This window comes from Mustela nivalis (genome assembly GCF_964662115.1).
Source record: "Mustela nivalis genome assembly, chromosome: X".
In the NCBI taxonomy this organism is placed as follows: Eukaryota; Metazoa; Chordata; class Mammalia; order Carnivora; family Mustelidae; genus Mustela; species Mustela nivalis.
Genome location: NC_139040.1, coordinates 14624837 through 14652403, shown reverse-complemented (window position 1 = coordinate 14652403; position 27567 = coordinate 14624837). Strand labels below are relative to the sequence as shown.

The 27567-nt window shown below is 45.9% G+C and overlaps 1 protein-coding gene across 10 annotated transcripts in view; it reads right to left on the bottom strand.

Annotated features, from left to right (window-relative positions):
* ARHGEF6 (Rac/Cdc42 guanine nucleotide exchange factor 6) overlaps positions 1 to 27567 on the bottom strand; it is a 128631-nt gene that overhangs the window by 84773 nt on the left and 16291 nt on the right. For 3 of the 10 annotated variants that reach the window (XM_082717614.1, XM_082717615.1, XM_082717607.1), the window contains exon 1: positions 3730 to 4252. Coding sequence is in view for 6 of the 10 variants with exons in the window: in XM_082717606.1 (XP_082573732.1) it covers positions 12552 to 12635; positions 13817 to 13981 (249 nt within the window). In the remaining 4 variants the exon portion in view is untranslated. Of the gene's footprint in view, positions 1 to 3729; positions 4411 to 12551; positions 12636 to 13816; positions 14366 to 14449; positions 14737 to 27567 lie in introns of those variants that run through there. The other 7 variants (XM_082717606.1, XM_082717612.1, XM_082717609.1 and 4 more) reach the window with 5 other exon arrangements.

The following is a 27567-nucleotide window of genomic DNA, read 5'->3' as shown; positions in this document are numbered from 1 at the left end:
CTGCTGGGCAGAACCTACGAAGCCGAACACAGACATAGCCTGTGACCCAGCAGTTCCATTCCCATGTACAAACCCAGCACCAGAAGCCAGGCATGAGACACGCACGGCGCACAGCGGCACTGTTCACAGCAGCCCAAAGCTGGCAACAACCCAGACGGCCACCAGCAGGTGGATGGATAAACAAAAGATGGTACAGCCACAGGATAGGATATGACCAGCGATAAAGAGAATGAACCGTTTGGCCCCACGACATGGATGACTTGTAAAAATGTTACCCTGAGTAAAAGAAACTGTATACAAATGAGTACCTACTATATGATTCCACTCATATATGTCAAAACAGAAAAAAGTGACTCTATTGTCTTAGAAGTCAGGGCAGTGGGGTCCACTGGTGAGGGGTGTGACTGGGAAGGGGCAGGAAGGTGGCTTCCAGGGGATGAGAATGTTGTGTTTCTTAATTGGTGTGCTGATTATATGGATGTGTTCAATTTGTAAAGGTTCAATCAAACCATATACTTAGAATTTGTGCGACTTCTGAATTCACATTATATTTCAATATGAAGTTTATTCAAACATTAAAAAAAAAGGAATACCAGGGCCCCTGGATGGCTCAGTTGGTTAAGTAGCTGACTCTTGATTTTTGTTTTTGTTTTTTTTAAAGATTTTATTTATTTATTTGACACAGAGAGAGAGAGAGCACAAGCAGGGGAAGCTGCAGAGAGAGAGGGAGAAGCAGGCTTCCCACTGAGCAGAGAGCCTGACATGGGCCTCGATCCCAGGACCTTAGAATCATGACCTAAGCCAAAGGCAGACGATTAACTGACTGAGCCACCCAGGTGGTCCTGACTCTTGATTTTGGCTCAGGTCATGATCTTGGGGTTGGGAGATCGAGTCCCATGTCAGCCTCCATGCTCAGCGGGGAGTCTGCTTCATATTCTCTCCCCCTCTTATTCTGCCCTCCCATGCACTCTCTCTCTCTCTCAAATATATAAATAAATCTTTAAAAAAGGTGGGGGAGCCTGGGTGGCTCAGTGGGTTAAAGCCTCTGCCTTGGGCTCAGGTCATGATCCCAGGGTCCTAGGATTGAGTCCCGCATTGGGCTCTCTGCTCGGCAGGGAGCCTGCTTCCTCCTCTCTCTCTGCCTGCTTCTCTGTGATCTCTGTCAAATAAATAAAAATAAATCTTAAAAAAAAAAGATTCTTGTAGCACCTGGGTGACTCAGTGGGTTAAAGCCTCTGCCTTGGGCTCCGGTCATGATCCCAGGGTCCTGGGATTGAGCCCCGCATTGGGCTCTCTGCTCGTCAGGGAGCCTGCTTCCCCCTCTCTCTCTGCCTACTTGTGATTTCTGTCAAGTAAATAAATAAAATCTTTTAAAAAAAAAAGGATTCTCTCTTTCCCTCTCCCTCTTTCTACACCTTTCCCTCTCTAAAAAAAGAAGAAGAAGAAGAAGAAGAAGAAGAAGGAGGAAGAATAAAGAAAAGAAAGGAAATACCCAGGCCTGGGCTCCACTTACAGACCAATTAGGCTCAGTGCTCAGTTGGGGGGGGAAACCTCACATTTGTATTTTATAGAAACTCCCAAGATGGCTCTGATGTACAGCCATATCTGAAAACCAAGGGGCTTAGTGTTCCTGTATTTATCAATAGCTCCTTTGGGGGACAGTCTGGTACATGGCAAAGGGAACGAGTTCTGGAGCCAGACCCATCAGCAGTGATGTTCTGATCTGCACTGACATTTGTCTGGATGATCCCCAGTTTCCTCCACTGTGTGATGGGCACACCACCACCTCCCTCCCAGGATTGCTGGCAGGATGAAACAAGGTAATATAGGTAAAGCACCAAGCACAGTACCTAGAATATAGCAGCAGGTTCTTAAGAAGTGGTGGCTAAGTGGTAGCTATTCCATTCCTTTTCCTCCTTTGCATCTAAGCACAGGGATGAGCAGATCGCTGCAAATGCACAAAACCCACACTCTCCAATTTCTCCTCCTGAATGAGTTTCTTTGTAAAGACTGGAGTAATATTATACCTGGACTAATGATGTCAAACCTGCTATTCCTGAAGATGAATGGAGAGGACACAGACTGTCCGTAAATACAAACCACAGACCCTCCTTTGGAAGGCTTTTCTCCTCCCCTCATCCTTAAGAACAGCGCCAGCCCTGTGCGAGCAAAGACAAGGCCAAGATGTGAGTTGGCAAAAAGAACAGAAAAACGAGTAGCTTGGAAGACACACCATCCGTAAAATGTGCCAAATGAAACGCTGTTGTATAAAATGTCATAGTTCAGTAAAAACAAACCAAACAAAAAAGTGCTGAGCTGAGAGCAGAAGACCTAGGTTGGAGTTTTGATGCTGTGACTGGTAAGCTGTATATGACTGGTTAACTAACTTTTTGGTTTCCTACATGCTTTGCAAGGGCCCTGCGAGTTTCAGATAAGGTACGTAGAAGGCATTTGAAAAAAAAAAAATGAGCAGCAAAGAAATGCAAGACGACGATGGAAGCTGCAAATTTACTCTGTTCCAAACTCCAATCTCCAACCACCACCACCCCCGGGAGACTGAGAACTCTCTGATATTAACCGCTCCAAGCACACCCAGCCTGAAGCTCACTTATGTAAGAAGGGACTGCAGCACTGCCTGGCATGTAGCGTAATACTCTGCTTAAGAGAAATCCTTGGAAATGCCTCAGCTGAAGTCCAAGGGCAGGCCCAGGCCTTAACATTTTGGAGAGAGGTGCTCTCAGTCACAAAACACCAGAACTGTGGCTGGAGCAAATGATGTCATCCAAGCTCCTCTTACCATGGTCAATGTCAAAATTAAGATAGGAAGTTCAAGGACAAATTGTGGGCTTTCCAGGCAAATAGAAGTTAGAAAAGCAGTTGGACCTTAGAATCTTGCTGTTAAAATTGTTAATACTTTACAGAACATCAACTGAAATTTATCCTATTGTGTGATTTTTTTTTTCGGGGGTTACGTGACGTTTTTATTCATAAAACCATAAGTAGTTGCATAGGCTAATATATTCCCTTATTCCATTTGTATTCCCACTACACATTAAGAAAAGGGAAGAAAAAAATCATGTGAGTCACCCATACAGCCCCAAACAATAACAAACCAAAAATAAAAATAAGATTTTTGAAGAGACAGAGATAAACTTAAGGGCTCTCCACTCTAGAGCTAAGAAACGAAATAGCTCAAATACCTGTTGGGTTCCTAAATGACTGGAAAATGAAAACTCGAAATTAACTACAGTCACATTGGTACACCTTGCAGAGTACAGGTCCTACCCCATCCACAAACCATTCCTGCGACCGACCTGTGTGCTCAATGCTGAAAATCTCCCCAAACGTGCGATGCCGGGGACTGAGGGGTGGGGGGGGCGGTGAGGGCAGGCATCAAATTAGTATCCAAAACAGTACTATCGACTACTGCCCTGGTTCCCCGGGAAAGAAGGAACCCTGTCCTCTGCAAAGCCGGAGGCCGGAGCCGGACAACTCGCCCCTAAGTTTGGCGCGTCCTCGCTCCGCGCCCTCGGCCCCCGCCCCCCTCCCCCTCCGGGCCCCCGGGATCCCAGGGCACTGCCAGGCCCGGGCGAGAGCCGACCTCGCGGCTGGGGCTGCGAGCCACGGCAGGGGGAGGAAGGGCGGCTCCTTTGCACGAGGGTCCTTCGGCCCCACCCCGGCCCTCGCGTCCTCCCCTTCCCTTGACCCCGTCGCCCCCAGACAGGTCACCTGGCTCGGCCGCTGCCCGCTGCTCCTCCCGCTGCTCGCTCGCTCGCTCCGGCCGCGCCGCGCACCCGCCGCCGCTGACTCCTGGAAGCGGCTCGCCCTCGCGAGTCACGGGGCCGGCGAGCGGGCGGGCGAGCCCGTGCCAAGGCTGCGGGAACCGTGCACCGAGCCGGAGAGGGGACCCTGCCCTGAGCGCGGCCGCCACCCGAGCGAAACTGGAGAGCTGGGCTCGGCTCGCCCGGGCGGGGAGGGGCGGCTGCAACTTTGCTCCCGAACGCGGGCGAGGAGGGGGCGCCCGTCTCCAAACTCCGTGCCGCGCCCGCCACCTCTCAAGCCTAAGGATTTGCTTTATGCCTTTTTTTTTTTTTTTAAATCTAAAGGGATGCCAGATTCTTGCCCTCAAGTTCTTGCTTCCAGAGCCGTGCGGCTCGGCAGGCGGAGGAGCGCGGCGCCGAGCGGGCTGCGGGAGACGCGCCCGCGGGGTGCGCTGGCGGCGAGCCGGGCCAGGGCGCGCGGGGCGGCGGCGGCGGCGGCGGGAGGGCGGGAGCGGCGGCCCGGGGACCCCGCCAGGCTGCGCGCGCTGGCCCCTCCGGGCCCGGAGCCAGAGCCCGGCAGGGAGGGCGGCCTGGAGGGACCGGGCCAGCGGCGGGGAAGCGGTGACCCGGACCTGGATCCCCGAAGTAGGAACTGGAAGTGACAGCGGCAGAGCAGCCGCCGCCGCCGCCCGGGTAGCCGTGGCAGCAGCAGAAGCCGCGGTGGAACGGCGACGGCCACACTGCGCATGCTGCCGCCGCCGGCTCCACCGAGCCCTGGGCCGCGGGCGCCTGGCCTGCCGCCGGCCACTGCCGGGGCCTCGGGAGGGAATCCCGGCCTGGCGGAGGAGCCCTTCCTGGCGGCCCGCTTCCTGATCCCCGACGCCAGCTGGAACCCCCCCCCCCCCCCCCCCGTGCCCAGCCGGAGGGCGAGAAAGGAAGCGCTCTCGGGCGGCCCTCAACACCCATCCCTTCCCCAACTACCCTGGATGCCCTTCCTGGGCTCTCTGGTAACAGGACCCAGGTCAAAGGGGCCTGTTAGGAGCATAATAAGGTTCACGACAGATGTGGAATATTTACTGCCTTACTTGAAGTCCAGTTTTTACAGAAATATGATGCAGTCGGTAAAAGATTAGGACGGCCAGAGCCCTGGAACTCAGGGAAATTCCATTAGGAGTGTCAGATTTGCTCAACCGGAAAAACAAAAAACTTCCGATAGCCTCTTTACTCTTCCCACTAGCACAAACTGAGCGGCTAAATATACAAAGCTCTGCCCAGCAGAAACTTTTGGAATTGAGCCAGTTAAAAGTGCCCAACAGTTAGACATTACCAATCCCTACTCTAGTCTCCTCTTTCACAGATGAATCAACCGAGGCCTAGGGAAGGGGTGGGGGGGGGGGTCTCTGACTTCACACAGGTGGCAGACTTGGCCTTGAAGGAGGGTCTGACTGATACCCATTACAGCTACTGGTTAGTTACCTGGCCTCAGGCCTCACTCCTCCAAGATGGTTCTGCTCTCCTAGAGCTGGAGCTCTCTTATAGGAGATTTAGCTGTGACTCTTGGTCATTAGTAGATCTGCCTCCCTTCCAGAAAGGCCTTCATGCAAAGCAGCCCCTGGGGAATAGCAGATCGTCCATCCCACAGGCCCCACTTTGGGGATGGCACCCATGCTGTTCCAGTGACAAGGCAGATGGAGTGACTCAGGGAGACAGGAGGCAATGAGGGGGCGGGGACAAAGAAAAGCCCTACTGATACCAGCTGGTACTGAAAAGAGAAGGAGAGAGAAAAGAAAAGAAGGGAGGGAGGGAGAAAGAGATAGAGAGAAGCATTCATGGAGCCTCATAGACATTCATAGACACTCTTTTTATAAAAGTAGGCTTGGCCCAGGAGCAAAACAGGAGATAGTAGTGGGCTGGCAGCAGAGGTAGCAGGGGACAGAGCAGGAGTATCAGCTGGAGGTGAAGCCGGGAGCAGAGCATGGGGGCTGTAGCCAGACCAGTGTAGTCAAAGAGGTAGCACCCAGGCCACTCTCCACTGATCAGAAGAACTGTATCTGTCCCTCCTCCTCCCAAGTTCAAAGGCAGAATGAAAACAAAACTACCAGGGCACCTGGGTGGCTCAGTGGGTTAGGGCCCCTGCCTTCGGCTCAAGTCATGGTCCCAGGGTCCTGGGATCGAGCCCCGCATCGGGCTCTCCGCTCTGGGGAGCCTGCTTCCTCCTCTCTCTCTGCCTGCCTCTTTGCCTACTTGTGATCTCTGTCTGTCACATAAATAAATAAAATCTCAAAAAAAAAAAAGAAGAAGAAAACAAAACACTGCTAGAATGGTTTTTCCATATGTTCTAGAAGATTTTCTCTTGAGGCCTGAGTGTCCTTCCTGCCTTCTCCATTCTGGAAACACATAAAAAAGATAGAGCTGGTTCACAGAAAAGGAAATGTAAGTGAACTATAAAGGGGTCAGAAGATACCCAAACTCACTAGGATCATGAACCTCAAATTACAGCAGTAAACAAAATACTATTTTCACCCAACATTTTAGCAAATATGAAAGATAAATAATATCCAGTCCTGCCAGGGACATCAGGAAGAAGGCACTTCCTACTCACCTGGTGGGAGTAGAGCTTCATATAGCATTTTTGAAGGGGATTTGAGAATATCTATCAAATTTTGACACAGTAATTCCATTTCTATGAAAAAAAAAGCTTCAAGAATAATCACAGATGTATACAAATCCATCTCTATGTGCACATACAACCTCATGACCCGCTGGGATTTATCCCAGCATTACAAGATTGATCTAACATATGACAACTAATCAAAGTAATACAACTTATCAAGATCATAAAGGATGAAAACCAACAGTCATCTTAACAGATACAGAGAAAGCATTTGACAAAATCCAGCACCCTTTAGGACAAGAAAAGAATTTAAAAAAAAAACAATTATAGAAGGGAATCCTTCAGTCCGATAAAGGACACCTATGAAAAACCCACAGCTAACATCCTACTTAATGGTGAAAGACTGAAGGCTTTCCCGTAAGATTAAGAGCAACACTAGGATGTCTACTTTAATCACTTCTATGCAACACTGACCTGAAGGTTCTAGCCAGGCAAATTAGGCAAGAAAATGAAATAAAAGGCATCTAGATTGGAAGGAAGAAGTAAAACTATCTCTATGCACAGATGACATGATCTTGTATAAGAAATCCACAAGGAATCCAAAAAAACATTCAAACTGATGAGTTAAGTTCAGCAAAGTTGAAGGATACAAGAGCAATAAGCAAACATTGGTTGTATCTTTATACACTTGCACTGAACAATCCAAATATGAAATTAAGAAAATAATTCCATTTACAATAGCATCAAAAGGAACCAAGGAGGTATAAGATACACACACTAGAAACTACAAAACACTGTTGAATGAAATTTTAAAAGACGCAAATAAGTAGAAAGACATCCTGTGTTCACGGATCAGAAGACTCAGTATTGTTAGGATGGCAATATTCCCCAAAGCCATCTACAGGTTGAACACAATCCCTATCAAAATGCCAGCTGAGTTTTTTGTGGGTTTTTTGTTTGTTTGTTTGTTTTATTGTTTTTGTGGAAATGGACAGGCTGATCCTAAAATCCATATGGGCATACAAGGGATCCAGAATAGCCAAAATGATTTTGAAAATGAAGAACAAATTTGGAAGACTCATGCTTTCTGATTTGAAAACGTATTACACTGCTACATTAATTGATTGAGTGGAGAAAAGAACAGTCTTTTCAAAAATAGTGTTTAAAAGAATGAATTTGGGGGGTGCCTGGGTGGCTCAGCTGGTGAAGCATCTGACTTCGGCTCAGGTCGTGATCTCAGGGTCCTAGGATGCACCCCCACATCAGGCTCTGAGCTCAGCAGGGAGTCTGCTCCCCCCTCTGCCCCTCCTCCCACTTGTGCTCTCTCTCTCTCTCAAATAAAAAAAATCGTTAAAAAAGAGAGAATGAATTTGGACTCCTACCTCACACCATATACAAAAATTAACACAAAATGATTCAAAGACCCAAATGTAAGAGCTGAAACTCTAATACTCTTACAGGAAAACATTATGTATAACTCTTCATGACCTAGCATTAGACAATGGGGATTTTTATACATGATACCCCAAACACAAACAACAGCAAAAACAGATCAATTTGACTTTATCACATTTAAAAAAACTTCTATAGGGGGGCGCCTGGGTGGCTCAGTGGGTTAAAGCCTCTGCCTTTGGCTCAGGTCATGATCCCAGGGTCCTGGGATCAAGCCCTGCATCGGGCTCCTCTGCTCAGCGGGGAGCCTGCTTCCTCCTCTCTCTGCCCGCCTCTCTGCCTACTTGTGATCTCTGTATGTCAAATAAATAAATAAAATCTTTAAAAATAAATAAAAATAATAAAAATTTAAAAACTTCTATGTTTCAAAATATCAACGTTGGAAAAGTGCTTTAGAGAGGGCTTTGTTTCTTAGCTGTCTCAGCAGACCGAGATCTCAGTTACTAGCTGTGTGATCTTCTAGAGGCCCTAGGACACTATAGCCATCTGCGAGCACAAGGATGGAGGTCCCCTGGAGAGACCCACCGGCCACCCAGAGGTTCAGAAGCCAGCAGCTCTTTAATGGGGCCGCTGTGCCCCACAGCCAGTACTCAAGATATCACTGTGCTGCCCCAGCTCTGGTTTCTACATTTGTCTACATTTCCCAACTAACCCTTTCAAGCCAGAACTCTTTCTTTAGCTAAGTAATAGTGTGTTCTCAGGGTCCCTGAGTTGCTCAGTCAGTTAAGCCCCTGACTCTTGATTTCAGCTCACGTCATGACCTCAGGGTCTTGAGATCAAACCCCCAACTAGGGAATCCATGCCCAGCAGGGAGTCTGCTTGAGATTCTCTCTCTCTCCCTCTCCCACTGCCCCTCCCCCCACTTGCGCTCTCTCACCCTTTCTCTCTCAAGTCTAAGTAAACAAAACCTTAAAAAAGTCAAACTTATGGGGCACCTGGGTGGCTCGGTTGTTAAGCCTCTGCCTTCGGCTCATGTCATGATCCCCGGGTCCTGGGATGGAGCCCCACATCGGGATCTCTCCTCAACAGGAAGACTGCTTCTCCCTCTCCCACTCCCTCTGCTTTCGCTCTTTCTCTGTGTCTTTCTCTCTGTCAAATAAATAAATAAAATCTTTAAAAAAATTTTTTTAATAGTTAAACTCAGAAAAAAAGACAGTAAAATGGTAGTTACCACAGGATGGGGAGATGGGGAGATAAACACTGATATTGCTTAAGGACTAAGTGAGCCACAGTGGTCTAATGCCTGGCGTAATATTGAATATAGACAACAATATCATACTAGTACTATGTGATATGATAAGTAAATCTATGACGGCAATCATATTACAATATATAGATACAGCAATGTAACATGCTGTACACCTTAAGGTTACAGGTCACATGTCAAATATAGTCAACTGAAAAAAATAATTGAAAAAACTTTGTAATAGGGGCGCCTGGGTGGCTCAGTGGGTTAAAGCCTCTGCCTTCGGCTCGGGTCATGATCTCAGGGTCCTGGGATCGAGCCCCGCATCGGCCTCTCTGCTCAGCTGGAGCCTGCTTCCCCCTTCTCTCTCTGCCTGCCTCTCTGCCTACTCGTGATCTCTCTCTCTCTGTCAAATAAATAAATAAAATCTTTTTAAAAAAACACAACAACAACAACAAAAAGAAAAACACTTTGCAATAGGGGGGCACCTGGGTGGCTCAGTGGGTTAAGCCTCTGTCTTTGGCTCGGGTCAGCATCGGGTCCTGGGATCGAGCCCCACATCAGGCCCTCTGCTCAGCAGGGAGCCTGCTTGCCCCTCTCTCTCTGGCTGCCTCTCTGCCTACTTGTGGTCTCTGTCTGTCAAATTGATAAATAAAATCTTTAAAAACAAACAAAACTTTGTAGTTATGTGTGTCTCGGTCTGTCTCCTAGCTCCCTGGAAGCTTGAGACTGGGTGGTGCATATTCCTGGCTGTGGGACACCCCCCCCCAGCTTCACTTTCAATCTCATGCCTTGGGTATATTCTCTCATTTGATCCTTAAAACGATCCTATGCAGTACATGTTGTTAATGCCTCCATTATAGAGATGAGGAACCTGAAACAGAAAGAGGACAAGTAGCTTTGCCTGGAGTCCACAGTCAGTAACTGACCGAGCCAAGACTCCAACCCCAGTCTGCCAAACTAGAGAGAAAGTTACGTGCTTCTCCTGCGTGCCAGATACCGCCCTATTCCAATACCCCTGCGATGTTCAGGCCAGCCTCAATGATCAAAGAGAGATAAAAATACACCTAGTGCCTTCCATTCAAGAAATGAAAATTAATATGCATTTTTCAAAAAGATTCATCTCCAAAGTGGGTGAAAATATTTTAAGCACTGGTACTTAAACGAGTAAGCATGAGCTATCAGAAAAATCTACTTCTGTGAAACGACTCGTTCTCCCACAGTGCTAGACCCAGGAGGTGTTTCCGTATCATCTAGTATTCTCAGAGAACTGCAAAGAAGCTCAGGATACCTTCTGGCAGCTTCACAGCACGGAAATCATTGGCAGCCTCACCATGTTTTTATTTGTCAAATAAAATGGAAAATACCATGATCTGTTCAATAGTAGATGTTATTCTAGAAGATATATAGAAAAGTCTCAGGCTACACCTATCTCAAAAGACACATACACACACACACATACACGAGCCAATGCAGACACACGCAGCTCCCAGTGGGCAACAGGGACACCTGGATAAAATATTCTGGGACAACTACAGCCTGATGCTGTAGCTAACTTTAGGAAAAATTCTGAAGCCAGCCAAGTTTATCTGGGGCAAAGCGACTTATATTACTACTACTAATAATAGCTAACACTTGGAGAAATGCTTACTATGTGCCATGCACTCTTCTGGGGACATGAATGCATTGACATCTTATACTGATCCTACGAGATAAGTGCTGTTATTATTCCCATTTTATAGATGGGTAGACCGAGGCACAGTCAAGGAACATGCCCAAGGTCACAAAGCTGAGAGAGAACTGATATTCTGAACCCAAACAATTTAGGTTATAGTCCATGATCAACCCACTACGAATACTTCTCCACAAATACTACTGTCACAACGTGTCTCCACTTCTTAATGCCCCTGTTTCCCTGATGAGCTCTGTACATACATTATCATCTCATAGATCTTTTTTGGGTCCAAGCTCTTAGCTCAAAATTATTATGTAGCATCTCATTTGATCCGTAAAACAACCCCATGAGGTAGCAATTACTGTGTCCATCTTACAGATCTAAACACTGAGGCAAATACCTGAAGAAAACAAAAACACGAATTTAAAAAGATACACAACCACACACTTATCAAAGCATTATTTGCAACAGCTAAGATACGGAAACCAGCCAAGGGTCCATCAAGAGATGAATGGACACAGATGTAGAATATATGCACTTGACCAACTCAACAGAAAGAAGGAAATCTTGCCATTGGTGACACCATGGATGGACCCAGAGGGTATCATGCGAAGTGAAATAAGTCAGACAAAGAGAGACCGATATCATATGATTTCCGTCATGCGTGGAATCTAAAAACCAAAAACCAAACAAAGCAGAAACTGACTCATAAATACAGAGAATAAGCTGGTGGTTACCAGAGGGGAGGGGACAGAGAGAAGAGATGAAGGGGACAAAGAGGCACCGATTTCCAGTTATAAAGTAAGACAGGCCCAGGGATGACAAGCAGAGCATAGGGAACATAGTCAATAACTTGTAGGGGCACCTGAGGGGGCTCAGTCAGTTAGGCGGCCAATTCTTGATTCCAGCTCAGGTCATTATCTCAGGATCCTGGCATCGAGCCCCATGTCAAGCCCAAAGCCAAGTTCCCCCCACCCCACCTGCCCACCAGGCTCTGTGCTCAGCAGGGAGTCTACTTCAAGATTCTGTCTCTCCCTTTGTCCATCCCCCGCTAAATAAATAAATCTTTTAAAAAATAATATTATGTGGTGACATATGGTAGCTACATTTAGCGTGGTGAGCATTGTGTGATGTGTACAATTGTCCAATCACTATGTCATACATATGAAACTAACATAATATATGTCAACTAGACTTCAAGTTAAAAAACCTACCATCTTTTCTAAATGAATGTGTAAGACTTCAGCATTATTTGAATGTACTAGAATTTATTTGACTATTCCCCTATTGCTAGATACTGATATTGTTTCCATGGTTTTTGCTTCTGCAAATAAAGATGTGATACACACACAGAGGAGCAGAGAAGTACTTTGACACTCAGACAAAAGTATCACCTCCTTTCCAGCAAGACCCCCATATGTACTGTACAGATCCATATACTATAAAACAAGGCAATGTAATTTAATACACAATTTCTACCACAGGGCCAGGTTCTCTGGGCTTTTCAAGGCTTCTATTCTAAAGGGTTAATGGGGAAAAGGGACAATATACTTTCCTCTTTCCCCAGTACAGAGGCATTACAGTCACACGCCCCCCACCCCGCTCCCTTGCAGAGCAGCCAGTTCCCCCAGCGGAGAAGCTCCACACATAACTTCTGTCACCGGAAGCCTGCTTTCAGGGCTCGGATGCTGTATTCAAAGATATCCTATTCTGAGTTTTGATTTGGTTTGGTTTGGTTTGGGTTTGGCACTGGTTTTCAGTGCTAGACAAACTAGCATGCCACCCCTGGAGACCACCAGTCTTAACCATGGTTTCCACAATATGCTACCCATGTTTGATGGTCAAAATCAACCCAGGGCTTACCTCCACCTGAAGGGTCGCACATCCTTTCAGGAAGTCACCAATGTTGTTGAGGCAGTCAGCTTCGGTCTGGGGCTCCAAGCAGTACTAGAGAAACAGAGTCACATGTCACTCAGACACTGTGGTCCCATGCCAAGCACACCCTAGCCCTCAGGTTCTGATAACTAGATAAGTAGGCTTTTTAAGACAGAGGGCCACATTGCTATCAATCCAGGAAGAGAAACAACCACTGGAGGAAGTGATGTAAGTCTAAACGGTCGGTCTGTTTCAAATGTCACCAAACTTCCAGTCCCAAACCCTCTATCTCTACTGACAAACCTTTTCTTTGCCTTCTGCTGAGGTGTGGGGGTAGCGAATTGGATCCAGACTGTTTTCTGAGTTTGGTTCTTGCTTTTAATCTATTACCTGGCTCCCTCCTCCCCATGAGGGACATTAAAATCCTGTTCTCCTGTTTGCTACATTTGGTTTCAGTTCTGTATGCTGTTTTTTTTCAAGTTTAAGGAAACTTACAAGGAAATCAATTTGCTCAATAAAAACACAAACTGGTTCAAGAAGGCAAAAGAACTCATGGTATGCTCACAGTCACATCCCCTGTTAACCTGCAGACATTAGCTGTGGGATCTGACTTTTAAACTTAAAGTGCCTACATTAGAAATTGCCCATCCTCACGACCTAGTAGCTTTCCAACAATAAAACTTTAGGCTTTTGAAAAGAGACTGAGGTTAATTTCACTTTGAACACACGTTGCATTCAACACATGTATCTGCTTTCTGTTGTTTAAACAAACCTTTCTGACACTTGGGACTATTTCTCCTGGTTGCCTCTGTTTCAAAGGCTATTTTCTTTCTTTGAGAAGAAAATCGACATTGATTTGAGCCAAACTGTCAATAAACACCATCAATATCTGTCATAAATCATCCCATTATTACAAAGACTCATTTATACCTCAAGTTCAAAATATGCCCTTGGAACACTGGGAGGTAGAACATGTCTCTCTATGACAGAGCAAATGATATGGGTATTTTCTCCTTGTCCCCTGGCACCAACAGTGCATCACGGTTTTGCTATATTTGGGGGCCAACTGCTAGAGGATAACCTTTCATTTTCTGTGTTTTCTGAACTACAGAAACAAGAGAGAATGCCAAATTCCCAGGAAGAGATTCAAGTGGGAGAGTCCGGAGGCCCCAGGCAACAGAACGTCTCAAGCGTTACATTATTACTGCTCTCTGGTGGTAAGCAATGGCAAAGAGACTGCCCATCTCCCTTACCTTTTCTAGAGAGCCAGGCCTAAGTCTGTTGATCAATTTGCACAGCACTACCCCATTCTTCAGCGAGGACTTCAAGAACTCCTCCGGATCACAGATGGTCTTTTTGGGGGAATCTAAAACTCCCAAGGAGATAAGCCATGTCACGATTCGCTCTTCTGGGTTCATCGCTGAGGACGGTATGCTCTGCACAGCTCCGTGGGGCAGCTGCAACGACTAAGCCACATCCGTACTTGCATCTGCTACTGCCTTCCGTTTTTATAAGTTCTCTTCTGGGGCTTGCAGAGCAAAGCCTCTTGACAACTTTTCTTAGATAACCGTGGAACCCACTCGAATGCCGGGATCTTAAAGCCACAGAGATAGCGCTTAAAAGATGCAGACATAGAAGGAAGAAAAATCCTTGGATAATGCTGGGTTTCTTTGTCCAAACCTGCAAAACAAATTCATTAGGGTTTTTTTTTTTTTTAAAAAGAAGAAGAAGAAGAAACACACACAAACACCATCCCCCCCCCAAAAAAACCCAACCGTGCAAGAAGCTGTAAAGGAAGGAAATGAGGAGGAGGCTGGGGAGGGAGGAGAGAGAAGGAAGCAAGTGCTCTTGGAAAACAGAGGGAACCTTGGAAATGAGACACTCACGGGCCGGTCTGGGAAAACACTGTCAATAAATAGTCTAGCCCCAGTGAAAATCTGGCTTCTGTCAGGAGGAAGATGCCAACTGGCTCTTAGGTCAGACAGATCTGAGCCTCATGGGGAAGGTAGGCCGAGAAAATTCTTCCAAGAAGTGGCCGGATGTCCACATCCTGTCTCACAGAGATGGTGTCTCGGGATCATTCCTTGTAGAACACCTTGAATTGCATGGTGATAACGTAACCAGCGAATGAAGACCGTGCCTGCCGTCAGCCATCCCAGCGTGGAAGCAGAAGCTAGAAGAATGGTATTTTACTTTGCAGCCAAAAAAGCTATGTTTAGGGAAACAGGCTAAGGATAACATCTGACATCCTGTTTACTTGCATTCTTTAGCAATCCTTTTTCTGGACCTGGTTCCACTACACACTCCAGCTGTGGTACCCCTAGCAAAGGGGCAGACACAGTCCCATGAGCGGGTACAAAACACTTAAAAACAGAACTTTTGAGAACAAAAGAGTGCTTGTCCTCTGTCTATACTACAGTCTGGAAAGTTGATGCTTCCCCGACAAGAAACACTTTGCATTGAAAATGCTGCTCTGAAAGAAACCAATCCTCGTCTAAAACAAGAGATCTTATTATCCTCAAACATTTTCACAACCAGTTAAAGAGACATACTGTTGGGAAAGGTATGAGAAGACCATGGGGAATGGCATGGCCTTAAACTGGCAAAGGCATGGTCCTCCCCACCGGTCGCTGCCTCTCCTCACGCGGGGGATCCGGCTAAGCTTCCGAAGCCTTCTCAACACAGCTTTAAACATCTACTACCAAATAATCAGCTTAGATGATCCTGCTAAATGTTTTCAAAGCTTCCCCTTCTTGCCCTGTGCCTAACATTTATCACACTTCACTACTATTACTTGTTGGTATGTCTCCTCTACCAGAATGTAACCTCCCTAGAGCAGAGGACTTGTCCGTCTTGTTTAATTAACACTGTTCCCAGCAGCTCCAAGTACACAGTAGATGTTTTAAAATGCTGAATGAAGGACACCCGGGTGGCTCAGTCAGTTGAGTGTTTGCCTTTGGCTTGGGTCATCTTTCTGGGGTCCTGGTAATGGAGCCCAGGGTCAGGGTCCCTGCTCAGCGAGGAGTCTGCTTCTCCCTCTCCTTCTGCCCCTCCCCTCTCCCCGTCCCCTCCCCTCCCCCAGTCCGTGGTCTCTCTCTTGCTCTCTCAAATAAATAAATAAAATCTTTTTTAAAAACACTGAACAAGGGGCGCCTGGGTGGCTCAGTGGGTTAAGCCGCTGCCTTCGGCTCAGGTCATGATCTCAGGATCCTGGAATCGAGTCCTGCATCGGGCTCTCTGCTCAGCAGGGAGCCTGCTTCCTCCTCTCTCTCTCTCTGCCTGCCTCTCCATCTACTTGTGATTTCTTTCTGTCAAATAAATAAATAAAATCTTTAAAAAAAAAAAAAAAAACACTGAATAAGGCACCTGGGTGGCTCAGTAGGTTAAAGCCTCTGCCTTCAGCCCAGGTCCTGGGATCGAGCCCCGCACCAGGCCCCCTGCTCAGCAGGAAGCCTGCTTCCCTCTCTCTCTCTGCCTGCTTCTCTATTTGTGATCTCTGTTAAATAAATAAATAAAATCTTAAAAAAAAAAAAACACTGAACAAACGCATGAATGAATGAATGAATGAACTCCTAGGACTTAAAACAAAACTTCTTTCCTTAGTAATGATTTTTACTTTTTTTAAAAAGATTTTACTTACTTATTTGACAGACAGAGCTCACAAGTAGACAGAGAGGCAGGCAGAGAGAGAGGAAGGGAAGCAGGCTCCCTGCTGAGCAGAGAGCCCAATGCGGGACTCGATCCCAGGACCCTGAAATCATGACCTGAGCCGAAGGCAGAGGCTTTAACCCACTGAGCCACCCAGGCACCCCATGATTTTTACTTTTATTGAGAGATAATTGACATATAATAAAGTGCACATATTTAAGATGCCCAACTTAATGAATTTTGACATATGTATACAGCTGTGAAACAATCTCACACACAATCCAGGTAAAACTTTCCATCGTCCCCCAAAAATGTCCTTGTGCCCTTTCAAACTCTTTTTCACCTCCCTTCCCTTCCAATCCGCTTTTACTCCCTGTAGATTAGTCTGCATTTTCTAGAATCCTATATAATTGAATACATACAGTATGGTACTTCCCTTTCTCCGGTTTCTTCTGTATCACCAACATCACCATTTGACATTCATTCACATTGTCTGGTCGATCAGTAGTGCTCTAACAAGGATTTAACCTCCAATGTTTGGTTTGATGTAATTATACTCAGAAGCAAAATAAGTATAGACAATCAAAAGTTTTACTTGACTTTTGACCATAGTCAAAGCTATGTCATAGAAAGAAATACAAATTCCATTCGTGGGTCAATTAAATTCCCAAGTCAGACCTACTTGAACACATTTTTCTACGTCCTTTGGACACATTTTCCCAACTGCTCATCAAAACTGCATAGACAGGGGCGCCTGGGTGGCTTGGTGGGTTAAAGCTTCTGCCTTCGGCTCAGGTCATGATCCCAGGGTCCTGGGATCGAGCTGCGCTTCGGGTTCTCTGCTCAGCAGGGAGCCTGCTTTCTCCTCCTCTCTGTCTGCCTGCCTCTCTGCCTATTTGTGATCTCCGTCTGTCAAATAAATAAATAAAATCTTTAAAAAAAAACTGCACAGACAAACAAATCTGAGAGAATTATTGAGGTATCGCTTATATCTTCTGATCAAGAATAAAGCCTAAGTGATTTTGGGAATCCGGCCTAGCCCAAAACAGGCTTGAGCCCGCGGAGGTCGCCCGGGTGAAAATTTGCCTCATTTTAGACAATGGCTACAGCAAATTAAGTACTAAAGAAAAACCAAGAAAGCAAGGCCACCTCCTCAAGGCAGTTCTATTAGTATGAGGACCTGAAGCTACGGGTCGGTATGGAGAGTAAATGTCAGGAGAGCAAGGGATCCCAGGACTGTAGCAAACACGGGGCTGAATGACTAGCGCTGGAACCGAGGCTGGAACCGAGGCTGGAACCGAGGCTGGTTAGGGAAGCAAGTGCTGACACAGAGGAGCTGATGAACTGGGGGCACAGGGGCAGCCGCTGGAAGACTGGTGGTCACAGGCTAGTCACAGGAAGCAACAGGCTTCACAGGACAGCGCGAGTAAAAAGAGCAAAGGTTTCTCACTCAGACCCCCAAGCCTCAGGAGTGTGCACCCTGGGCCACTGAGCCAGCCTCTGCGCTCCCTGGCTTTCCAACCTGCATCCTCTCATCCTAATGGACTCTCTGGCAGAACACACTCCGGTTCATTTTCCAGAAACAACTCTTGGATCACGTAATACTCGTGCTCAAAAACCCTCAAAGGCTCTCCATCACCTAAACCCATGATTTACAAACAACAGTGCCCCAAAATAGTCACCTCTTGTGAGGGCAGGCGGAGAAAAGAATGAAGAGTTGGGAGTACTAGTCCCCTGTCCCCTGCCTCACTATGGGGCAAAGGAACCTGACACAGACCAAGGTCACACTTGGAGAAACAATTTGGTTTATAATCTTCCACTCTACCCCAATTTCTTTTTTTTATTAAGATTTTATTTGAGAGGGAGAGCATGAACAGCGGGAGGGGCAGAGGGAGAAGCAGACTCCCCACTGAGCAGCGAGCACGATGTGGGGCTCCATCCAGGACTCTGGGATCTTGACCTGAGCCGAAGGCTTAACTGACTGAGCCCCCCACGTGCCCCAATTTCTGCCACCATCTGGGTCATGACCACTCAGTTCCTTGACTTCCCTATTTGTGACTGATGGATTACCTCCGGCCCCTCTTTTGGCCCGCTCTGTGAACATGGACGTGGGACTTTAAATCATTTTTACTTTGCCAGCTGGCACGATATGAAGTTTTATCGGTAGCAGGTGGTAGAGACATTGCAGGAAGAAGGGGTTTTACTTCCTGCTTCCTGTGTGCTCACTCCACAGGCTCCCGCCAAGCTCCGGGCTTTCTTGGTGCTCCCCTTCCGCGGCACTGGCTTCCACCAGGGCATAGCGGGTAGCAGCTAGCTTCCCCTGCCACCACCTTTGGGGGGGGGGCGTTCTGTACCAAAGTATCTCTGGTGAGACACCTCCCCTGTGAATGGGAAACAAGCACCCTCCTAGGGCACATTTTCAGCAAGTCCTAGAGGGCGGATGTCCAGCAAGTTCCACTGACTCAGCCCAATGACAACTTCTATAATTAGGCGTGGATCTCGGCTACCGGTGGAGAGGGGAGGCTCTCACAGCTCTAGGGGAGTGACTAGTATGTATTATTTCACACTGTATCTGCTTTTATACTCTTTTTAAAGTTCTCTTTACTTCTCACTAGACAATCCCTCATTACTGCAGTCCCATGTCACTGCTGACAATTATGTTAAACTTTTCCTGCTCAAATCCCTCTGTGGTTTCTCTGTCTTGATTGGACCCAGACTGACACGCCTTGTTATCTTCAGTGAACACTCCTCCGCTTTAGCCAACCACTTGCCAGGTCACAGCTTGTACTTTTTGTCATCACACAAATCTCTCTGCTTCCTCAATCATGAATTCAAACATTACATTTTCTAACCACAACCTACCATCTTTCTAGCTGGCTTGTTCAGTTTCTCCCATGACAAGTAGCCCTTAACCTTGTAGGGATCTTCAAAGTACTGTTTTCTAAACTGATTATAGAATTTTACTTTCCTACAATCAGGCTCTAATCTCCCATTGTTTCACATCATAGCTAATACACCTTTCAGACTTCTAATTTTTTTTTAATTTTCATAGGTGTAGAATTTACTTTTCTATGCTTACTAATAAGGTTAAAGCATTTTTTAAAAAATTCTTTTTTAGAGGGGGAAAGAGAGAGGGCAGGGGGAGGAGAAGAGGGAAAGAGAGAATCTTTTTTTTTTTTAAGATTTTATTTATTTGACAGACAGATATCACAAGTAGGCAGAGAGGCAGGCAGAGAGAGAGAGAGGAGGAAGCAGGCTCCCTGCTGAGCAGAGAGCCCGATGCAGGGATTGATCCCAGGACCCCGGGATCATGACCTGAGCCGAAGACAGAGGCTTTGACCCACTGAGCCACCCAGACACCCCGGAAAGAATCTTCAGCAGGCTCCACGTACAGCACAGATCCCAACCAGGGCTCAGTCACACAACCCTGAGATCATGACCTGAGCAGAAATCAAGAGCCTGATGCTTAATCGACTGAGCCACCCAGCTGCCCCTAAAGCATTTTTTCATATGTCAATTGGCCATACATATTTTCTCTTCTGGGAAATACTTGCTCATTTTCATTGCCCACTTTTCCACTGGTTGTTTGTCTTTTTGTTATTGATCTGTAGAAGTCTGTAATACATTAGGGAAACTAAACCAATGTGTTTGTGACTATCCTCTTGTACTCTTGTTTTTCATCATGGTGTAAAATGTGGTGTGTTTCAGGAAATAGAAGTTCTTGATTTTCAAAAATAAGATATTTTATTTCACTCTCATGTAAAAATAAATCCAGAATCGGGCAGTCCAAGACTAGCATGCAGCTTCATAGTCATTAGAAACCCAGGACTTGGGGCGCCTGGGGGGCTCAGTCCTAAGCATCTGCCTTCGGCTCAGGTCATGATCCCAGGGTCCTTGGGATCGAGCCCCACATCAGGCTCCCGGCTCAGCGAGAGCCTGCTTCTCCCTCTCCCTCTGCCTGCCATTCTGCCTACTTGTGGACTCACTTGAGCTCTCTCTCTCAAATAAATAAATAAAAAAAAAAAAGAGGGGCGCCTGGGTGGCTCAGTGGGTTAAAGCCTCTGCCTTTGGCTCAGGTCATGATCCCAGGGTCCTGGGATCGAGCCCCACATCAGGCTCTCTGCTCAGCGGGGAGCCTGCTTCCTCCTCTCTCTCTGCCTGCCTCTCTGCCTACCTGTGATCTCTGTCTGTCAAATAAATAATAAAATCTTTTATTTTTATTTTTTTTTAAGATTTTATTTATTTATTTGACAGAGAGAAATTACAAGTACACTGAGAGGCAGGCAGAGAGAGAGAGAGAGAAGGAAGCAGGCTCCCTGCTGAGCAGAGAGCCTGATGCGGGACTCGATCCCAGGACCCTGAGATCATGACCTGAGCCGAAGGCAGCGGCTTAACCCACTGAGCCACCCAGGCGCCCCAATAATAAAATCTTAAAAAAAAAAAAAAAAAGAAAGAAACAAACCCAGGACTCTACTCTCCTGCTACTTAACCATCTTTCGCTTCCCACCTCATGTTTCAAAATGACTAATGTGAACTTGGACTAGCCAATAATGGTTTCTTATTATTCTTAGATATCAGTCCACAGCCGCAAGCAACAACAACAAAAGAACAGATAAATTGGTCTTCATCAAAATTAAAAATTTTGTGCTTCAAAGGACACCATCAAGACAGTGAAAAGATGACCCCAAAATGAGAGAGAGTATTTGCAAGTCATATCTCTAATTAGGGACTAGTATCCAGAATATATAAAGAACTCTTATAATTCAATAATAAAAGTAAAAATAACTAAAAATGGGCAAATTATCTGAATAGACATTTCTCCAAAGAAGATATACAAATAGCTAATAAACTCGGGGAAAGATCCTCAGCATCATTAGTGGTCAGGGAAATGCAAATCAAAACCACAATGAGATTCCACTTTACACCCATTAGGATGGCCATAATCAAAGAGACCGAGTCAGAAGAGCATGCCATTTTTTTTTTTTAAGAGAGAGAGAGCATAGTGGGGGCTGAAGCAGAGAGGGAGGGTCGGAGAATCTGAAGCAGATTCCGCACTGAGCATGGAGCCCAACAGGGGCCTCCATCTCACTACAAGACCTCCACCTGAGCTGAAACCGAGAGTCAGATGCCCGACCCAGGTGCACCAAGAACATGTGATTTTTGATCTCAGGGTCAGAAGTTTGAGTCCCATATTGGGTTTAAAAATTACTAAAAAAAATTTTTTTAACTAAAAAAAAAATAAAAAAGATAAGAACTAGTGCTGTTACGTGGAGAAATTGGAACTCTCCTACATTGTTGGTGGGAATGTCAAATAGTGCAGCTGCTATAAAAAAAGTTTTGCAGTGCCTCAGAATGTTAACATAGTCACAGTATGGTCCAGCAATTCCTCTCCAAGAGAAATAAAAATACATGTCCACATAAAAACTTGTACACAAATATTCATAGCAGTATTAGTCATAACCTCCAAAGAGTTCAAACAATCCAATGTTCATCATCTGATGAATGGATAAATAAAGTGGTACAATCAAATATTACTTGGTCATAAAAATGAATGAAGTGCTGATAGAGGCCACATCATGGATAAACACTGAAAACATACTGACCAGAAGAAACGAGACACAAAAGATTGTACATTGGGGCGCCTGGGTGGCTCAGTGGGTTGAGCCGCTGCCTTCAGCTCAGGTCATGATCTCAGGGTCCTGGGATCGAGTCCCGCATCGGGCTCTCTGCTCAGCAGGGAGCCTGCTTCCCTAGCTCTCTCTCTGCCTGCCTCTCTGTCTACTTGTGATCTCTCTCTGTCAAATAAATAAATAAAATCTTTCAAAAAAAAGATTGTACATTATATGATTCCACTTACATGAAATGTTCAGAATAGGCAAATCCATACAAACAGAAAGTAGAACAGCAGTTGCCTAGGACGGGGGGGGGGGGGGAGGTTGAAGGGAAACTGGAAGTGACTGCTAATGGCCATGGGGATTTCTTTTGGGGGGAGGTGAAGAAAATGTCCTAAAAATGATTTGGTGATGGTTGCACAATTCTGAATATACTGGAAGCCATTGAATGATACACTTTAAGTAGGTGAATCTATACTACCTGAATTATGTCTCTGTAAAGCTGTTATTTTTTAAAAGGCAGTTGTGAGTTGAAAAGAAAAAGGCTGCTTGAGCTCCAGCCATCAAGTCTTCATTCCAAGCCATCAGGAAAAAGGAAGGGGGGGAATAAAACAACAGTCCTCCAAACACACACAGTTTACTAAGAAAAATTTATAACATATTGAAAAATTGAAAGAATAGTATGATGTCTCCTTCATACCCATCATCCAGATTTAATAATTGGTAACATTTGGGGCGCCTGGGTGGCTCAGTGGGTTAAGCCGCTGCCTTCGGCTCAGGTCCCACATCGGGCTCTCTGCTCAGCAGGGAGCCTGCTTCCCTCTCTCTCTCTGCCTGCCTCTCTGCCTACTTGTGATCTCTGTCTGTCAAATAAATAAAATAAAATCTTTAAAAAATATATAGCCACTGTACCTATGTAGGCAAGTGAAATATAGCAGAATGTTACCAATTATTTTTTTTAAAGATTTTATTTTATTTATTTGACAGACAGAGATCACAAGTAGGCAGAGAGGCAGGCAGGGAGAGAGAGGTGGGGAAGCAGGCTCCCAGCCGAGCCAGAGCCCGATGCAGGGCTCGATCCCAGAACACAGGGACCATGACCTGAGCAGAAGGCAGAGGTCCCAACCCCCCCGAGCCACCCAGGTTTGACAGAGAGAGAGATCACAAGTAGCCAGAGAGGCAGGCAGAGAGAGGGGGGAAAGCAGGCTCCCTGCTGAGCAGAAAGCCTGATGTGGGGCTCAATCCCAGGACCCCAGGATCATGACCTGAGTTGAAGGCAGAGGCTTTAACCCACTGAGCCACCCAGGTGCCCCCAGTGGCTATATTTTTAAAAATTAAATGGGGCACCCGGTTGGTTCAGTCAGTAGAACATCTGACTCTCAATCTCAGTCATTGAGTTCAAGCCCCATGTTGGGTATAGAGATTACTTTAAAAAATTATGAATAAACTATTCTTATTACTTAACTCTAAATACTTCAATATGCCTCTCCTAAAATTAAGGACCTTTTCAACATAACCAAAGATTTATATCACAACTAAGAAGATTAACAATAATTCACTAATGCCATCTAATTTTCAGTCTATAGTAAGATTTATCTAATTGACCCTAAAAATGTCTTTTAGAGACTTTTTTTCAAAGCAGCATCCAATCAAGTTGCCCTTCCTTACAGTCATAGTACTTTGTTTTGAGGCAAAAAAAATCTGAGTGACTGTAAGGTTCTTCATCATGTCTCCCTTCTCTTGGGGCTCAATGTCCTGCACTGCTTGTTGTCTCAGTGTCTGGAAAAAGAGTGGGTTCATATACTTTGTCCAGTTTTCTAGTTGTTTCTATTAGGAGAAAAAGTCCGAACCACATAATCTTTCATGGGTAGAAGCAGAAGTTGGCTTAGTTTACTTTTTTTTTTTTTTTAAGATTTTATTTATTTATTTGACAGAGAGAAATCACAAGTAGACGGAGAGGCAGGCAGAGAGAGAGGAAGGGAAGCAGGCTCCCTGCTGAGCAGAGAGCCCGACGTGGGACTCGATCCCAGGACCCTGAGATCATGACCTGAGCCGAAGGCAGCGGCTTAACCCACTGAGCCACCCAGGTGCCCCGGCTTAGTTTACTTTTAATTATTGTTCCATATCGTGCAACAAATGAGACCTAATATAGTTCATTGTTGTGATAAGGGCTCCTTAGATTTTCAGGATATTAACCTTTTGGTATATATGTTTTAAATTCTTTCCTAGCTAGTGTTTGTCTTTTGTATATTTCTCAATAGCTACTATACAGAAGTTTAAAATTTTGTAGATAATTAAATATACCAATCTTTCCCTTTTATATGTTTAAAGTTTTTCCTCAAAGAAATATATCTTAGGGAAATATTGACAAGTTCAGAAGATACATGTTGATGACAACAAAATCACAATCGGGGGCACCTGGGTGGCTCAGTTGGTAAAGCGTCTGCCTTCTGCTCAGGTCATGATCCTGAGGTCCCCACATAAGGTTCCCTGCTCAGGGGGATGTCTGCTTGTCCCTTTCCTTCTGCAGATCCCCCTGCTCATGCTCTCTCTCTCTCTCTCTCAAATAAACAAATAAATAAATAAATAAACTCTTTAAATAAATAGGGGAGCCTAGGTGGCTCAGTCAGTTAAGCATCTGCCTTTGGCTTACGTCATGGTCCCAGGGACCTGGGATGAAGTCCTGCATCAGGCTCCCTGCTCAGCGGGGAGTCTGCTTCTCCTTTCTCTCTATCCCTCCCCCCATTCATGCTCTCTCTCATGTTCTCTCTTTAACTAAAATCTATTTTTTTAAAGATTTTATTTATTTATTTGCCAGAGAGAGGAGGCACAGCAAGAGAGGGAACACAAGCAGGGAGAGTGGGAGAGAGAGAAGCAGGCTCCCCACTGAGCAAGGAGCCCAATGCGGGACTTGATCCCAGGACCCCAGGATCATGACCTGAGCCAAAGGCGGATGCTTAACAACTGAGCCACCCAGGCATGGGTGGGACCAAAACAGCTACAATTGTACAGACTTGCTAACTTCTAGTTCTACAGGTCAGAAGTCCAACATAGATCTCACAGGGCTAAAATCAAGGTGTCAGAAGAGCTATGCTCCTTTCTAGAGACAAGTCTGGGGAGAATCCATTTGTCTTTTTTAGCCATTGGAGGCCATCTGCTGCTACAGTCTGAGTGTCTGTGCCTGGCCCCTCCCCAAAGTTTGCCTACTGAAATCCTCACTCTCAGATAGGATGGTTGTAGGAGGCGGGGCCTTGGGATAGTGAGGAGGTCACGAGGGTGGAGCCCTCATAAATGGAGTAAGTGTCTTATAAAAGAGACACCCCCCACCAGGGAGGAGCACCTGGCTGGCTCAGGAGGTGGAGCATGCGAATCTTATCTTGGGCTTGTAAATTCAAGCCCCATGTTGGGTACAGAGATTATTTAGAAATATAAAAATAGGGGCACCTGGGTGGCTCAGTGGGTTAAGCCTCTGCCCTCGGCTCAGGTCATGATCTCAGGGTCCTGGGACTGAGCCCCGAGTCGGGCTCTCTGCTCAGCAGGGAGCCTGCTTCCCCCTCTCTCTCTGTCTGCCTCTCTGCCTACTTGTGATCTCTGTCAAATAAATAAATAAAATCTTAAAAAAGAAAATAGGCCTCAGAGAGCTCTCCAATCCTTTTCACCAAGTGAGGACATAGTGTGAAAGCACTTAAGATCTTAAAAAAAAAAAAAAAGGCAGTGGGCAGAAACCTGGGTGACTCAGTGGGTTAAGCATCTGCCTTGGGGTCAAGTCATGATGCCGGGGTCCTGGGATTGAGCCCCACATTGGGCTCTGTGCTTGGCAGGGAGTCTGCTTCTCCCTCTACCTCCCATTTCTCCTGCTTGTGTACTCTCTCTATAAATAAATAAAATCTAAAAAAAAAAAAAAGTAAGCACTGGCTCTGAACCAGGAGGAAGGACCTCACCCAACCATGCTGGCATCTTGATCTTGAACCTTCCAGCATCCAGAAGTGTAAGAAGTAGTTTAGAAACTACCCAATCTGGGGTATTTATTACAGCAGCCTGAATAGACTCGTCCCAGCTTTCCACTCCCTTTCTCCATCTTCAAAACTAGCAACAGCAGGTTGCATCCTCATATCACAGCTCTGCCCCACTCTTCTGCCCCCCCTTCCATTTTTAAGAGCTCATGTGGTTAGACTGGAACCACCTGGACAATCAGGGATCATCTCCCCATCTCCCTTAATCCCATCTGCAAAATCCCTTTTGCCAACGTCAGGTAAAAATTCACAGGTCCCAAAGATTAGGACATGGACATCTTGGGGAGGGCTCATTATTTTGCTTAAGCTGGAGAAATACAATTTAAAAAAAAATGAAATAGTCTCCAAACCCAGAAATCATCCCCATAATGATAGTAGAGAAAGAGAAGACTTTTATTATTGAATAAGCATTAAACCAGAAAGTGATGTGCATCACAGGTGAGCTACTAAGAGACTGCAAAGACAGAAAGAAATCTCACCCTTTGAAACATCCAGACAGGGGCGCCTGGGTAGCTCAGTGGGTTAAGGCCCCTGCCTTCAGCTCAGGTCATGATCCCAGAATCCTGGGATCGAGCCCCGCATCGGGCTCTCTGCTCAGCAGGGAGCCTGCTTTCCCTTTTCTCTCTCTGCCTGCCTCTCTGCCTGCTTGTGATCTCTGTCAAATAAATAAATAAATAAAAATCTTAAAAGAAGAAAAAAGAAACAGCCAGGCAGATACAACCTACTACATGCACGTTCTGAAGATACATATATATTAAGGAAGAGGGCCTGACAGTGCCATTTGTCACACATAGATAACCCTAACTTTACTTTGTAATCTGCGTAAATATCTGTTAGCTAATTGGCTTTATGGAGCTAAGAAATCCAACTTTCCAGGGGTGCCTGGCTAGCTTATTGGGTGAGCATGTGACTCTTTATGTTGGGGTTGAGTTCAAGCCCACACTGGGTATAGAGATTATTTATAAAATAAAATCTTAAAAAAAAAAAAACAGGGATGCCTAAGTGGCTCAGTCAGATAAGCATTCGACTCTTTTAATTTCGGCTCAGGTCATGATCTCAGGGTTGTGGGGCAAGGCTTGTGATGGGCTCCATGCTGGGCATGGAAACTACTTAAGATTCTCTCTCCCCCTCTCCCTCCACCCCCCAAAAAAACCACAAAGAAAAACGTAAAAACCAATAAACAAAAACCAAATTCTCATACCTTTATGACAGGAAGTAGTTTTGCAACTCGGAGCAAGGTGCCAACCAAAGTTAGGCTCCTACCTTCCCACAGAAGCTGGGACATAGCTATCTCTAAATACTTTTTTTAAAGATTTTTTATTTTTTTATTTGACAGAGACCACAAGTAGGCATAGAGGCAGGCTCCCTGCTGAGCAGAGAGCCCGATGTGGGGCTTGATCCCAGGACCCTGAGATCATGACCTGAGCAGAAGGCAGAGGCTTAACCCACTGAGCCACACAGGCGCCCCTCTAAATATTTTTTTAAAGATACATTTATTTATTTGAGAGAGAGGGGAAGAGAAAGTGCGCTTGCACACACAAGAGCAGGGGCAGGAGGGGCAGAGGGAGAGGGAGAGAAGCCAACTCCCCGCTGAGCACAGAGCCCATCTTGGGGTTTAATCTCATGACCCTGAACAGAAACCAAGAGTCAGACGCTTAACTGACTGAGCCCCCCAGGCGCCCCAGGGATGCCATCTCTCTAGAAGTTCACATCAAAGAGATATTCCCAGGT